We start from the raw sequence: 15,030 nt of genomic DNA on the forward strand, positions 1-15,030 counted from the left end.
CTATCTCACCATTATTCATATTTAAGATTTTTTTATGATCTACTCTTGCTATTATAAGTCTATATAACAGAATTGCTTTTCTGTTTCTTTAAACGTGGCTTTTGCTTAAAGCAAACCATAGCAACTGCAAAAAAAGTTACCTGCACCCCCTAAGCTTGGAATGAATTGCTCAAGCATTACTAATTTTGAGGTGGGAGGAGTTGAAGAAATGAGGTCTTTTTATATAATAGAATTAAATGACTCATGAAAACTCTTTTGGCATAGCTTATACATGCTTGACAACAACAACATATATAGCATATTCCATCACTCAAGTGCTGTACAAGCTAGTTAGAGTTCTACAGTTAGAACCCAAACCCTGCCTTTATGACCAACAACATCAACCTCACTTTCACACGACAAGGAGCAGAACTTAAGAAAAACATTGGGCATAACATGCTATTTCTGAGACCAGGGAACTGGTTGTTACCGAGTAAGGTTTCCTTACACTTGACATTCAACATACTAGTGTTTAAAAAGTATAGGGTTTCTGGCATAACAGTCCAGGAGATTTCCATTTGGCCAAAATGTCTGTAAGGGAACAGGTCAAAACAATCATATCCACTTATGGTTTCTGACCGTGGCCAAATTTCCAGGCTAGTCACCGGTAATGGTACACTGGCACAGAAAAAAAACCTGAAGATTTTCTTCAGCAGTCAGCGGGAAGAGCTACATACTAACCACAGATGATTGAACTGAAGCTAATGATCTGCTGCAAAGGCCTATTAGAGAGGAACCAAGATCAACAGGCATCTCTGGATCTGAATGTCTGGTCCACCTATCAGTAACTGCGCTTGGTAATCCTTTTCATAGGCTAATCAAAGTATAACTGCTCTCCAGCACTCTTTTTAGGATATTCCAGAATCTAGCTACACTAGTGATCCGGTATTTATTTTCACGCTACTTTTAGCTACAGCCAGCTTATATGTACTACTTTTGCCACCTACAGATCTTCCTTTCTGTCAGTCCCGCTTCCAGCTCTCAAACCCCTGTATCATTCTCTGTCAGCTAAACATTCTTGCTCATCTGGTCAGCACAAGTAGATTTATACTGTACTGAGTGCCACGGGTCCTGCCCCTTGACTTAATATGAAGGAATTAATCTAATAGAGAAGCTAAGGCTGGATCACAACCGAAGACTCCGTAACAACATCGCTCTTCCTCATGCTCAGATGTTGAAAAAGGAAGTCCAACAGAAGTAAGATCACATGTAAGCAACGTGCCACATCGTGGTGTATACAGAAAACTATAAAGCATTACAGATTGCATAAACAGCCCGATACATGTCCTGAGAGATACCAAACACCTGGCCTCCACTGCTTTTCTCTGTCATCTTTGCAATTTAAAATCAAAAAAGAAAATTCAGAAACCTTCTCAAAGTGCTGCTGGCCTTCCATACTGAAGACAAAGCACCCACAAAGGAAAAGCGTCTATCCATCAGATGACACACGAGTGGCTTTCCTTAATTAGAGACTAGCTAACATTAGAATCGGCAAGTGAACAGAAGGCTCCATACATTGCTACTGCTTCCACCTACAACCCTTACATCCGTTCCTCCGCACCCCATACTGACTACCTACCCCACAGTATTCCCTTTGTCTTTTTCTCCCACTCAATTTTCCGCCTGAAACAACTCTCCTCCTCTTACGTGCCAGGTAGAATTCTCTCCCTTTCTTTCAGTGCTTCCTTACACCAATTCCCTCCAGCTTCTTTGTTCCACTCAGCTCTGTTGGGGGGCTTCCATTGCTATTATCCACACTGCACAATAGGGGCATTGCTTCAGTCATCACACACCTTGTCATTCAAGAAGACAAGTGTGGGCTTGAAGAACTTCTGTAAAGCATGCCTGATGGGGCACCTGAGATCTCAGACCCTGCAGTGAATAGCTGCTCCCGTTTAGCTGTTCATCCAGCAGTGACAACTAATCCTTCGATTCAAAATAAAAGCCCAAAGGGGAATACGCTCATATAAAGGTTAGAAATGAATTCAGAAGTCCCTGCGCTCTAGTTTGGAATCATCTGTCAGATAGATCAAGACCAGAAAAACGGCCATTCTTTCACATCAAAGGCAGCAGCATTCTGCAGAATCAAAGAGCAGCCGTGAAAGGGATAGGAGTTAATTGTGAAATATATCTCAAGATAGGGCTGGCAATTACCATTGAGTCTGCCACATACAGCACTCCAGAAGTACACACCTGGAGCAGCCAAGATGTGCCCTTTTATAGGTGCACGTACCATTCAACCCATGGCCTTCCCGCCTGTATGAATCACCTAGCAGCTACTGAAGAATCTTTCTGTTCACCTCAATGTCCTATAAGAAAAATTTTTAAACATTCTTACCGTAATTTACTCCCACATGGGAAGATCTCCCTAAACACACAGAAATCTATAGTAAGTGTGGAGCTCTTCAGCTACATCAGGTGTGCACACATTCCAGGTCCTTTACAGAAACCTGACCAATCTGACTTCTTTTTACTTCACTGCTTGGCTTTCAAAGCACGTGCAGCACTTAACACTTCTGAGGCGCTTTACATTTCCTAAGCACTATACAAACACCAGCTAATTAGAGACAACTAACAAGAATATCCCAAGATACTGAATCTAAGTGCGCAGCAAGGATTTTTATTTTTTCCCGTCTAAAATAGGGACAGTTAAGGACTGAAAAATGCCTAAGAGTGTGGTCTGTGAACTGTGGAACAGTACGTTCAAGCAAAAGGCATTACATTTGAGACTTCCGTACCACCAGTGGGTAGGAAAAATCCAGCACAGCCTGACCAAATAGGAATGGATCCAGTTCACTGGTAACTGCTGAGAAGATATCACACACTGTCAGATGCAATTTCTATTCACAACAGACATCCACATTGTACACAGTCTTCTCCTGAACTGGCACTACACTGGAGCCATGCCTCTAGGGGCTCTGTTCTGAAGAAAACAACCGAAAAGAAATCACTAATCCTTTAATTAGGGGCACCCACTTCACCTTCTACAGGAATAATTTAGAAAGTCTGAATGGGCCACATGTCACACAAGGCGAAAATTTAATAACTGAAAGTGACTCAGATTGTTGGTTCATTTCTCTGTACCTAAATTCAGCTGTGCAAAGCTACCGAAGGGAAGTACTCAGTGTTAATTGAGTACAGCTTCAGAAGCCACTCATCCCCGCCTTTTTCAAAAGTCATCCTCTCTCAAATTTCTGATGGGAGTTGCATTACACCAACCAAGTCACTGATCCTAGGTCTCAAGCACAGCTCCAGGAACACACAATTAGGGCCACGTTCCCTTGAATTTTCATAAACCTTTTGTTTAAGCCACAACAGCTAGGGGATTAACTGCATTTTCCTAGCTCAGCTACTTCACTGCTTGCAAGATAAGAATGGAAGCACACACCATATCCACGAAAGCAGCCTGTTAGGTCTCATCATCTATTCTGCTACCCCATCCCTCAGACCTCCCACACAATGACTGCATCATGAAACAGTCTTACAAGGCTACATCCAGAGATTATGAGAAACAAGTCAAGCCCCATAATATCAATCTATCTCAGAATACCAGTGGCATGAACCAGACTACCTGCCATGAATGCAAAGGTCAGAGTTAAAAGCCTCTCCTCCTTCCCACTGACATTTCTAGGTTGCTCTCAGAACGAGCTGCACACACTGTTCTACGTGTACCCATCTCTTGCAGTAAAAAGGGAACGTAAGGTCCACCTCCCTTTACTCCAAAGCCTACCTCCTTCCTACTCACAAATATGTGAGAGAGAAACACTACTGCATAAAACATTACTCCATTTCTCCAATCAGGTGAAGAGGGACTCAGGTAATGAAACGGAAAAACAAAGACATTTGGATACCATGGTGATCATGGCCAGAGAAGAAAGCAAATTAGCTACCATTATGATAATGACCCAGCTTTCAAAAAGAGGTAATTTGCATGTAGCAACTAAGAAGCAAAATAAAGATGCTTTAACAGAACTACTGCTTGCTGTTTAACCCTGTAGCCATGGAACAAGCAAGTCACGGCCACCAAACAGCCACCCACTCTGGGTTTTTCGTATTTGACTGTCTCTGCCGATACAAAGTACCTGACCAGAGCTCCCTCCAGGTGTAATGAAGCCTCACTCTGCACTTCTTCTGGTAGCACAGCAGCTTGTGCACGATCTGAATGCACCGTCTGGAAAAGAGAGGGCAAAGGATTAATTACTTTGCATTTCCCAGCAATTCTTCGTCAGAGCTGGAAACGTCTCTGAAATCAGCAGCAAGAAATAGACAAACTCAAAGCCTATCAGAGGAAGATGGGCCTCATGGTTTGGGGGAAGTCGTTAAGTAAGTTAAGGGGAGTAGTAGTAAGTAGTAGTTAAGAAGTTAAGAAGTAGTTAAGGGGAAGTAACACCCACAAGAAAGAACCAGACGGGGAGAGAAAGGGGCCTCCATGTCAGTTTTAGCTCAACATGATTGGACTGACTACAGATGCAAGTTTGTTGTTTATATTTAATTAACATTTTCTCTTCTTTGCTGCCCTTACCCGATGACTTCATAAGGTCTAGAAAAGGAGTTCATTAACTTGCAGGATCTGTATGTATAAGATACTGTGCTCAGATTTTGTAAAATCTGGACACAATGGAGCTTTTCAGTTTCTTTGGCCCATATGATGAGGCTAAAGGAAATGAGACTCAAACATTAACTGCAGGATTTTTAGTTTGACCAAGTATGACATGCAGTTTAATTATATAAAAAAAAAGAGAGAGATTTCTGTCAAATTTTCCAGTCTCCTTAAACAAATAAGTATGAGCTTTGGAATGATCAAGAAATACACCTACAAGCTCTGAAATCTCCCAACATACAGCTAGTATACTTGTGAAATCTTCAAATCCTGTAGGTCTCTCTAGCATCTAGTGTTCATACAAACTCTTAGGTGTTCTTCACAAATAACATCAGAACTAAATATACAATATAATGAATAAATTCACTCGCACTAGCTATCATTAAGAACAAAACAGAAAATATATACAAATTTGAATGTGTTAGACCAAGCTATTTTTGGTTACTGATATTTAGGAAAATCAGAAGGAAGACTTCTTCAAAAAGGAAAATTTGCCTTTTCCCCCAAATCCTAATTTCTCAAAACACATTATCTCATTAATATCAGTGTCTCTGTGAAAAGACACTAGTGAAAGACACTACACAACAGACAGACACAGAGAAATAAAACTTAAAAAAAAGCGCATGGAAGTTATTCAAAATGGGGTGAAGACTTCAAAACACAGCTTTAAAAAGCCTTAAGAAATAATGTACAGAAGGTACTATTCCTTTCAGACCCTTAGATGATCCCCAAAACTCTACAATGGGGTAAGGACTGAAACCAATTTTAGACGAATAAAGGTAAAACCATTTAAAATAGCTAAGCATCACATTAAATGCTGTATTTCAAACCAGATTCTCATAAATTCAAACAAGAAAAGGAAGCAAACCAGATAGGATACAGACAGCTGTCTTCAGCTCAGGAACAGCAATTGCTCTGGGGAGAAACCTGCTATTTCTGATGTTACTGGTACCAGACAACACCCAGTATCTCTTCACCTACATATTTGCTTGGGTGCAAGACTAAAATTGGCCTCTACAAAAAAAAAAAAAACAAACCTATTTAAGGCACTGACCAGAAATAATCTGGCAATGGCTAAAACATTTCTTTATAATTACAATAGCTGTTAACGCAAAATACTCTGCAGACACATCTCAGCATTGAAACCTTGTGGTTGTATACAGTAGCGTACAGCTTTCTGAGTGAAATCAAAGCACAGAAGAAAAGGGATGAAGAGGGCATAACAGTCCTAGTACCCCTACCCAAGGAGCCAGAGCACCAGCTACTAGCGTGTAGACTCCCAAACCACACTGGTTTAGTTACGAAGTTATCCATCCTGGTGGGACTGTCTTTGTTTTTTAGCTTTGTGCTAAAGATTCATAATACGCATAATGGACAAAAACCACCCTTGGTCAAAGCAACCTGGATTTCTCCTTTAAATATTAATATGCCCTCCCTTGAGCAGCTTCATATTGTCACTTTAAATGCACTGCAGAGAAGTATGACACTATTTGTGCATTCAGAACACCCACTTTGTCTGCAATAACTGTGTCTGCTATGGGACGGTTTCAGACAGAAGTGTAGCGAAAGGACTGCACAAACATGCCAAAATGAATGGATACAGATGTCCACTGATGGTTGCTACTGCTTATTATTTTTACCCTCAAGGGTTTTCTAAACGTGACCTTACTTTTGAGCCCAAGCATTTCACACCTTTCTAGTGAAATTCCAATGCACTACACCCATCTACAACTAATTATCTAATTGTCATTAAAAAAAACATTTGTCACAAACTCACAATTGAACTATACAACCCTTGCTAAGACACTGTATTTGCAGGGTTATTTGGGCAAAATCAGAACATGCTGAGAAGTTACATTAAGGGAAAAAGGCTATGTATCTTTATCTCTTCTACAGAATACAGTGCTGTTCAAGCCTTGGGGAAATTCAGTACTGTACAAACAGTGAGAGTAAAGCCAATGATCTGCCTAAATCCTATTTCTGCCCTCCAGGCTAAAGCAGAACAAAGCATTCTAGGGGCCTCCTGGGACACATGGAGTGCCTGCGTGTAGTAGCCTTGTCCTCTTCTCTCCTTTTCCCCATTGCTAAGTTTTACCCCTTGCTGCCTAGCAGGCTATTTCAGGCTTAAACCTCTCTCCCACTCTCCACATTGCCTTCCAGGCCTCATGTCTGTTGTCCTTGGTTTCTCAAAACTGCCTTTTCAGTTTCTAGACCAAGATTCAGCTTCTGGAGGTAGGGATTCTTGCAATGACTCTGTATTATGAAACTTCTTTCAGATTGAAAAGCTCATTGTATTTGATCAAGTAGATTAGGAAATCGGTCTGAAAGGTGGAAATTCATTTTGCTTTCAATTTTCTGGCACACAGAACATTGTAGAAGCAGAAAAAGTTGCTGGAAGAACTCATGAAAAGCCATCCTGCTCCCCACAAGCCACGAAGTGTTATTTCAGACAGAAGATTGCTCTATGACTAGAATTCCACCCGAATTCAAACTTGAAACGAAATCACAATGAGTCACCCCACAGGCACTTACACATAGAGATCCATAGGAAATTCTTTCATCATGTGTGTTACAATGAACTCCACCATCAAATCTGACAGAAAAGAAAATGATAAAGTAAGTATTGAGCTAGCTACAGTTAACTTCTAGTAGACAACAATGAGGAAGTCAAACTACCTCACCTACCTACCTCTACCAGACAATAGTCCTGCTTAGATGAGAGAAGTTTTCCTCGGGGGTTTTTTTGTTTGTTTATTTTAAAGAGAATTAGACACCCTCTGGAATTTAAAAAAAAAATACCAGAAACTGAGGGCACGTAATTTGCTTTGAGGCACTGCTTTCCCAGATGCTTTCCCCCGCTATTAGTCAAATAAAGAATACAACATGAATTCTGATGCTTAGAATTGCTCTCATATTTCAGGCATTGTCACTAATGGAAAATTCCATTGAGAAGCATATCTTAGAAAATCATTCTTAGCAGGAACAACACAACCTAGATGTTTAGAGAGAAGACATCGTAGAGTATGCCTGATTTTCCCTAAAATAAATTCTGAAGCAAGTAAACCAAGTCTGATGTCAACACAGACTAAGCTTCTGCTTAAGGCTCATGCAGGGGCAAGGGGGAAGGGAGAACGTCTCTAACATTTAAGGGCTCCCAGTGAGAGGATAAGAGGCAAAAAGTACAGAAATACAATTGACAGAGGTAAGTTACTATGGTTCAGCTAATAAACACTAGCTGAACACGTGAGTGTTCTCTGCCAAACACAATTTCAGCATAAAATGCTTAACCCATGCCAGTGGTAACAATTGTGAGATGTTACCTCCGAGGGCACTAATAGCCCAGTAATATGACTCAACAGTGGCTGAAAACAGCCTAGGGAAAGAGTGCATGAAAACTGGTAAGTCTAGAAAGATTCTTCACGCAGCTGTGGTGTCTTGGCTTCAACAATCACCTGTTTGAAAATGCTGGAGTCTGAGACTGCTTCCATATCGTCAGGCTTCAGAGTCATTAAGGGATCTGGGCTCTGTCCATTTCTGCACCCATTTATGCTTTTGGCCTCCACAGCAATGAGTGTCAGAATCTAATCATACACTGCGTGAAAAGCTTTCAACTGAGCCTCCATATCCACATGCAAAATCAACCCTAGCTACTGACACTCCTATTGTTTTGGTTTTTTTTCTCTGAAAAGGCTAAATGCCCTGAAAACAACTTCCCCCATGAAACACCTGTCCTTTCTGCAGGTTTGCCCTCATAACATCTAGAAAGTACTTGTGACCAATGGTCGCTACACTCACCTAAAACTCTGAATTTATTTATCAACTGCCCTCCCTATTGTTACTTATTCAGGTAAAGGGAGCCAACAGGCTTCTCCAAAAGATGCTTCAGGAACCACAAGCACACACACAGTCTAACAATACTTACCAAGCACCGCACACACCAGCGGGCGACAGGGCAGGTTCTTGTCTGCTGCTTTCTTCCTATGTCTCATTGGCTTCAAACACACAAAGATGAAAAGAAATCAGTCGAAGCCTGAAGTGACATTCTGTGTAATACTGTATTTTTCATGCAAATAGTACCAGCAGCACAGGCTTCCCTTTGTCTTTTTCCTCCAACTGCAGTCTCACCTATGTCAATACTAAAGGCCACGGCTGGAGCAAAATTGTGCCTGCTTTTCAGCGTGCTGACCACTGGGTTTTTGTTTCTCTAGCCGTGTAACTGGGGGGCACCATTATATCATGGGGGGTGAGGGGGAATGGACAAAAAAGGCCAAACGAAAAAAATTACACAGCAATTCCTCCCCTTTAGTTAACATACTGATTTGCTCCTGACCCAGAAGTCTGAACTGCATTATTCACAGCACGTGCAGTATTAAATGGCTTTGGTCTTATTGTAATAAACCAGAAAGGCTAATTGAATGGCAAGGGTTTGGTTTTTTTTTAAGTGGGAAGGGCTAGCATCCTTGCAGTATGCTCACTATAAAGTAAGATGTTTGTTTCTGTCCTGGACTAGTGACACTTACAAGCGATGCTTCGCTGTCAGATGAGGTGGAACTTGCCAGTACCACAAAGGCAGGATGTATCAAGTTAGGATAACCATTCAAGTTACTTGCAACTACAGAGCTTCATGAAACAGGTAAAGACTCTTCCTCCACAGATACTTATAGGAAAAAGCTCTGGAAAAAATACTTTCCTCCTTGAAGAGTCACCCCACCCAGGATGAAGCATAAGCCAAATTAGAGCACTCAGTGTAAATCCAACTGGCTATTAATATATCACAAGGACTATTGCTTGCTGAAAATTAAGGCAGAACATTCTCTCTGCCACCGATTTCCTCAGAGATCTCATAATACACAGCTCCTCCCCAGCTACACAGGCCTCTGAATTCACCGGCAGGGCAGCCATCTCTTTGTTCTTTCAAAGAGTGAGACACTCTGAGAGCGATTTCAAAATCATTCCCCAACTACTGCATTTCTCACAGTATTTCCACATGCCTTAGCAATCTGGGTTCAATGTCTGTGACACAGTTTTCAACACACAGGGACTCAAATCCTCTGTGTTCTCATCCCAAAGAGAAAACAGACCATCTGGAGGAAAAGACTCACCATCCTGTGTAGGTTTACTCGAAAATTCATGTTGTCATCGTGGAGAAAAGCGTTAGCATACTGATCCTATGGAAAAGAGCAAGAAAAGGGAGGAGATATGAATAGCCAACCAACTGCCCAACACCTTCCACTTGTCTCTCAAATCACATGCCTTTCGGTGTAAAACTCCCAACATATAGCTATAAGGTTAGAAAGCCACCTTCTACGTCCTCTTGCCCCCACCCATGTCTCCAGTCACACAAAAGTAAACCCCTCCTGATCCTAATTCCATTTAGTTAAAGTCTGTACTACTGCTTGTTTTGTTAAGCAATTTATTTTCCATTCTCCTCCTTTGCTCATCCAAACTCTGGACTGCACATACCAGTGTCGAGAGTTTAACAAGTGCTGTATAACACATGAGGTGGTTCTCCAGCACGCAAGTTCCTGTGACTGTGTGGGCAAAGGTTTAGGTTGGCATTTTGATGGACCCACCATGCCAGAAGTTACTGCAGTACTACCAGGTAGGTTTATCAGCTGTCCCACCCCTCAGGCAAAGGTCATTCTAAATCAAAGCAATTCCTCCAGATAATGCACAGCCAGGTTGGGTAATAAATATACCCTTCCTTTAATACTAGAACCAAAACATACCCTTGCTATGTAGAAACAAAATTTCTTAACTTGTATTATTTATGCATCTACCTGAAGAACTCATGTGCCAGAGACATTTAATTATAAATATTCGAAATGCAGATGATTAGCTTTCAGACTGCACCCTGAAGAAATTACTTCAGATTCCTTACACTGGCTATCAACATTGCTGCTTTTTATTCTTTGTTAAGAATGAAAGGTATTTACTTGCAAGCAAGCAAAATGCAAATGCCACGCAAACTCAATCACCATTCAGGACATCAGTCAAGCCATTAGTACGTACTTCCCATGAGACAGGACCACATTCAGCCAGGACTGCTGACACAGCTCTGTGACACTGCTTTCTCACCCTATTACCAGATTTGCTGCTTGTCTTGCTTGTAGGGTCCTACAACCACGCAGCTTGCTTTCAGACTCAGCTCCTCAGGCAGAAGGGATATGTCCTTGCCCATGTTTACTATGAGCAGCACAGAGCTGAAAGCCATTAGCACATTACTCAGCTAAAAGCCACACCACAAGGTCGCTCAACAGCTAAGAGAGAAAAGGCTTAGGTCCACTCTTTTCTCTCTTCATCCCTGGGAGATGGCTAACCCAAATAAGATGATCCAATGTTCAAGTTTCAAGTGAATTTTAACAGTACTGCATCAGGTTTATTAGCAAAACATTAAGTGTCTGAGTTCCTCACTACTCAGTACCACTGTGGATCTTCAGCTCCTGCTCGACAGGAGGCAGGGGATGTGCATGCAGATAGAGCCCTGTAAAACACCATCTGCTGAACAGTGTCACACAAGAAACCTACCTCTGCTATGCACGTCAGGATAATCAGGCACAGCTTGCCACTGTGTAGCCGGTGCTCATCTGCAAAGAAGAAAAAAAACGAGTCCTCCATGAGCCACACAAGCCTAGCGATGCTGAAGAGCTGTCGCAGCAAGCAAGAAGCCCAGCCTTGGAGACTCTTCATGCTCCTACTTCTTCCATGACAGCTAACAGTCTAACTACTCTAATGAAGCACTCACCCTCCAGTCTGACCACTAAATTCCACCAATTTGTCACCAGTCTGCACTAGCAGCAAGGTTTCTGATTTGAAACTCCCACAGCACTGTAACTATCAGGGGGGCTTCTGTCTCATTCAGTTTTACTTCCACAGATATTGTAAAGCCTGGGGTTAGTCCCTGTCTTTCTGTTACAGCAGAGACACACTTTTCCCTCTCTTAGACAAGATGGAAAGAAAAAGATCACCTTTGCTGTAGATGATGAAACAAGCAGCAAAGCTTTCGTAGAAGGACAGCACAACACAGCAGAATGACTCCCAACTTTATGCTCAAAGTCCTAAGTTTTAACCCCAATACTGAGAGACATGACCTATTTTGCTCTGTCCAAAACCACGAAAGAAGGAAGTCTGCAAAGACTTAGCATTTTAAGCCAAAGGACTTCCACCCTGACTGTGTTCCGCAACTTGTTATTCAACTTACAACTTCAAGCAGATTTTGCCCTGAATGACAATTGGAGGGCTGAAAGACTCACAAATATAGAGGGACTAAGGCAGAAGAACATAATTTTTTTATTTGGCTTATTTAAACCTCTTCTCTCTGAATTTTAACCTTGAAATAGGAAAAAAAAAACTCAAGATACATACAGTCATAGAGTAATTTAGGATGGAAGAAACCTCTGGTCCAATCCTTTCTCAAAGCAGGGCCAGCTAAGATCAGGTGTTCAAGACATTGTCCAATCAAGCTCATCTAATTTTTTTTTTTTTTTCTAAAAAACAAGCCACTCGCACCACACACCACCAGAACAAACGACCACAATGATATATGTCTAACTAAATTCTGAGGAAGCTTAAACTGCACATTCCTGAGACCTCCAACAGCTTCTCTAATGCATAAGGCTACTAAATGTGCCATCCCAGGCACCTGCCTTAGAGTCAAACTTGGCGGAGAGGGAAATCTGGAACAGTCAGACCACTTTCATATAAATAAGACAGCATCAGCCAAACTCCTTGCATCTTCACAGGTCACTTTTACAAACACTTTGCTAGTTAGTCTGTATGTTGTAATCTATAAAAACCAGATAGAATGGGCTTAGCTAGCAGTTCTGTCTAGTTTGATGCCTCTTGTTTTCTTTTCTGTGCTGCTGAGGGACAGATATTTACTAACAAGATGTGCCCTGAAGTGTGTGAATTTCATCTTGCTGCACTAAGTAAGATGAAGAGGAATTCTGGAATGGAGAGTTAAGAGTCTCTCCTATGTCTCCTTACCTCAGCTAAAATGTTTAAGTAAAACGTTTGCTACTCAAGTAAAGCAGGAGAAATGCCCTCAACGAACTCTGATACGCCGGAGCCTTGTTATTTTCCTATTGTAAGGCCTCCCTGCATATTTCTGTAGGTGCTGCTACCACTTCCCTCTCTGGGGAGTGTGCTGTAAAGGCTCTTGTTTCACACCAAATACTCTGCTTTCAGTCAATGTGTTGCGAACATGCCATTTTCAACAGTGATGGGGCAGCTACGCAGGCAGTTAGTTGCACTGACACTGTGCTTTCACAGCATCCTTCATTAAAGGAACAAAGCAGACTATTTCCTATGGGGAGGTGTATCGGTATGAACCCTTTTTTACAGATGGGAAAAAACAGTGCAGAGGTTTTGTTTCTCCCAAGTTAGCTGCCTCTGACTGACACAAGAGAGAAAACAAGAGGAGGATCTAGCAAATGCAATCTATTAAATTATGCTCTCTGGGACAGGACCAAACCAACTGTCTAATCCTGGGTGTGGAACGAACCAGACTGCCCTCTTAAGTGTTCCCACCTGTCTCAAGACACATGAAGTAAATTAGAGTTACTCACTACTTCTTGTCTTGTTGTTATATTGGTGTCACATGCTTGGTCTTACACAAGAAGAAAAAAAGTTAGGCAGGGTCCCATCTATCATCAGAATATAAGGACAGGAATATACCCGCTAGAATTAATAAGCACTGGTCTGCAAGGTGCACCTTTTTTTTTTTTTTTTTTAAAACAATCAGTCAGTGGAGCTCATTGCCACATACTACCATGGCAGCAAGGAGATTAAGTCTATCAACCACACAAATTTCAAATGTTATACAAGCTAGAACCAAAGTAAAGAAAGAAACATCAACTCCTGTCTCATGCCAGGATAAACCCATCTCTCACTGGTTTGTTTAGTAAGGAATCCCCTCTATCATATTTCACTCCATCTGAAACTAATCCAGTTTGGCAGTTCCTGAGGCCCTATGCAGACTTTTCATATTACAGTGACTAATAAGTGCAGAAGTTACATTGAAAAACATAAAATTTTTCTATCAGAGACTTGGATCAGCAAGGGAGACCCTGAGAAAACCAAATGAGAATGGTTAGAGAGCTGGTAAGCCCTCCTCGTGTGCAATTTATAAGAAATGATTGAGCAAAGATTGATGTGGTTTAGCTTAAAGACAAAAGCAAGATGAAACATGAAAGCAGACTTCAAATACATAAGGGCAGACACAAAGAAGAAAGAAATAATCCATTCTCAGTATCTCTCTTGGAGAAGATAACTAGTAATTAATTTAAACTACAGCAAAGAATTTAGGAAGCACATGAAGCTTTCTCACAGTAAGGGTAGTTAAACACTGGAATGAATAGTCTAAAAATGATGCTCCACTATCACAGCGCCTTCATTCAACTTGTCAGTAACATCTCTGAGAAAAGATACAGCTAAACCCGATTCTGCCTTGGTTTTGAGGGTTGCACTAGATATTTTCACGAAGTCCCTTTTGGTCCTAATCTCAATTATACACTTTTTCCTCCACTAGCTCGCATACTGAACAAGAACAAGACAGCCAGGTAAAATTTCACTGTGAGCTAGTAGGTACAAGGAAACTCTCCTGCCTGCTGTCTTATTCAGTGCCAAGCATTCATGAAGTTCAATAATCGATGTATCATAGCTCTGCAGCTATCTTCCTATTTCTGTTCAGTTGTTACATCTAACTTAACAGCAAAAATAGGCTGAAATACGATACAAAGATCACTTGTTATGTTCACACTATAGTCCTGCCCGTACAACCACTTGGGCAAAACAGCACCCTTGGGTACCTTGAGCAGGAGATGAAGCAATATTTCAGCTCCAGCAAACTTAAATTAACCCCCACAAAACTATCAGGAGAAACAAAAAGCACAATATGGAAATATATCTTCTCAAGCAAATTACTGCCACTACAGTGTAAGTTACTGCTGTCCTCTTTATAATTAAAGAGCTGCCTGTTTAACCAGCAAGTACCAAAGGACAAAGGAAATATTTCTTCCTAATGCTGAGCTTTGCCTCCTGTGTCAGCTTCTAAATGTTCTTAAAAATACAGTTCTCTGATTCATGACTTCCCCTCTCTGACAGACAGTTGGGAATCAGATATGCTCACACATAGGGACATGCTTAGTTATTAGGTACTATTATTATTATTACATTCTTTCCAAATTTGACTTCTCTCCTGCCAGCATTAGGTCTCTCCTAGTCTCGTAACTCTTATCTCGCAATAAGAAATCATTTCATTTTCTCAAAAGGTGGAATCTTCAGCCCTCTAAAGGGACTCCAGTTAACTGCTATTTCTGGAGTCCCTAGACACATTCTGATGCCCTCCTGACTTCAAAAAACACTGCTTGCTGCATCCACAGCTGCATCAA

At 41.3% G+C, this 15,030-nt stretch overlaps 1 protein-coding gene across 1 annotated transcript in view; it reads right to left on the reverse strand.

Moving 5' to 3' along the window:
• The window catches only part of ARMH3 (armadillo like helical domain containing 3), a 129,781-nt gene that overhangs the window by 83,799 nt on the left and 30,952 nt on the right, over nucleotides 1-15,030 (reverse strand). Inside the window, exons 16-20 of the mRNA XM_082486574.1 lie at nucleotides 11,168-11,226; nucleotides 9,742-9,807; nucleotides 8,562-8,631; nucleotides 7,172-7,232; nucleotides 4,122-4,210 (exon numbers count right to left, since the gene is read on the reverse strand). Coding sequence (XP_082342700.1) covers nucleotides 4,122-4,210; nucleotides 7,172-7,232; nucleotides 8,562-8,631; nucleotides 9,742-9,807; nucleotides 11,168-11,226 — 345 coding nt within the window. The remainder of the gene's footprint in view (nucleotides 1-4,121; nucleotides 4,211-7,171; nucleotides 7,233-8,561; nucleotides 8,632-9,741; nucleotides 9,808-11,167; nucleotides 11,227-15,030) is intronic.

The sequence above is a fragment of the Vanellus vanellus genome (genome assembly GCF_965231255.1).
Source record: "Vanellus vanellus genome assembly, chromosome: 7".
Lineage (NCBI taxonomy): Eukaryota > Metazoa > Chordata > Aves > Charadriiformes > Charadriidae > Vanellus > Vanellus vanellus.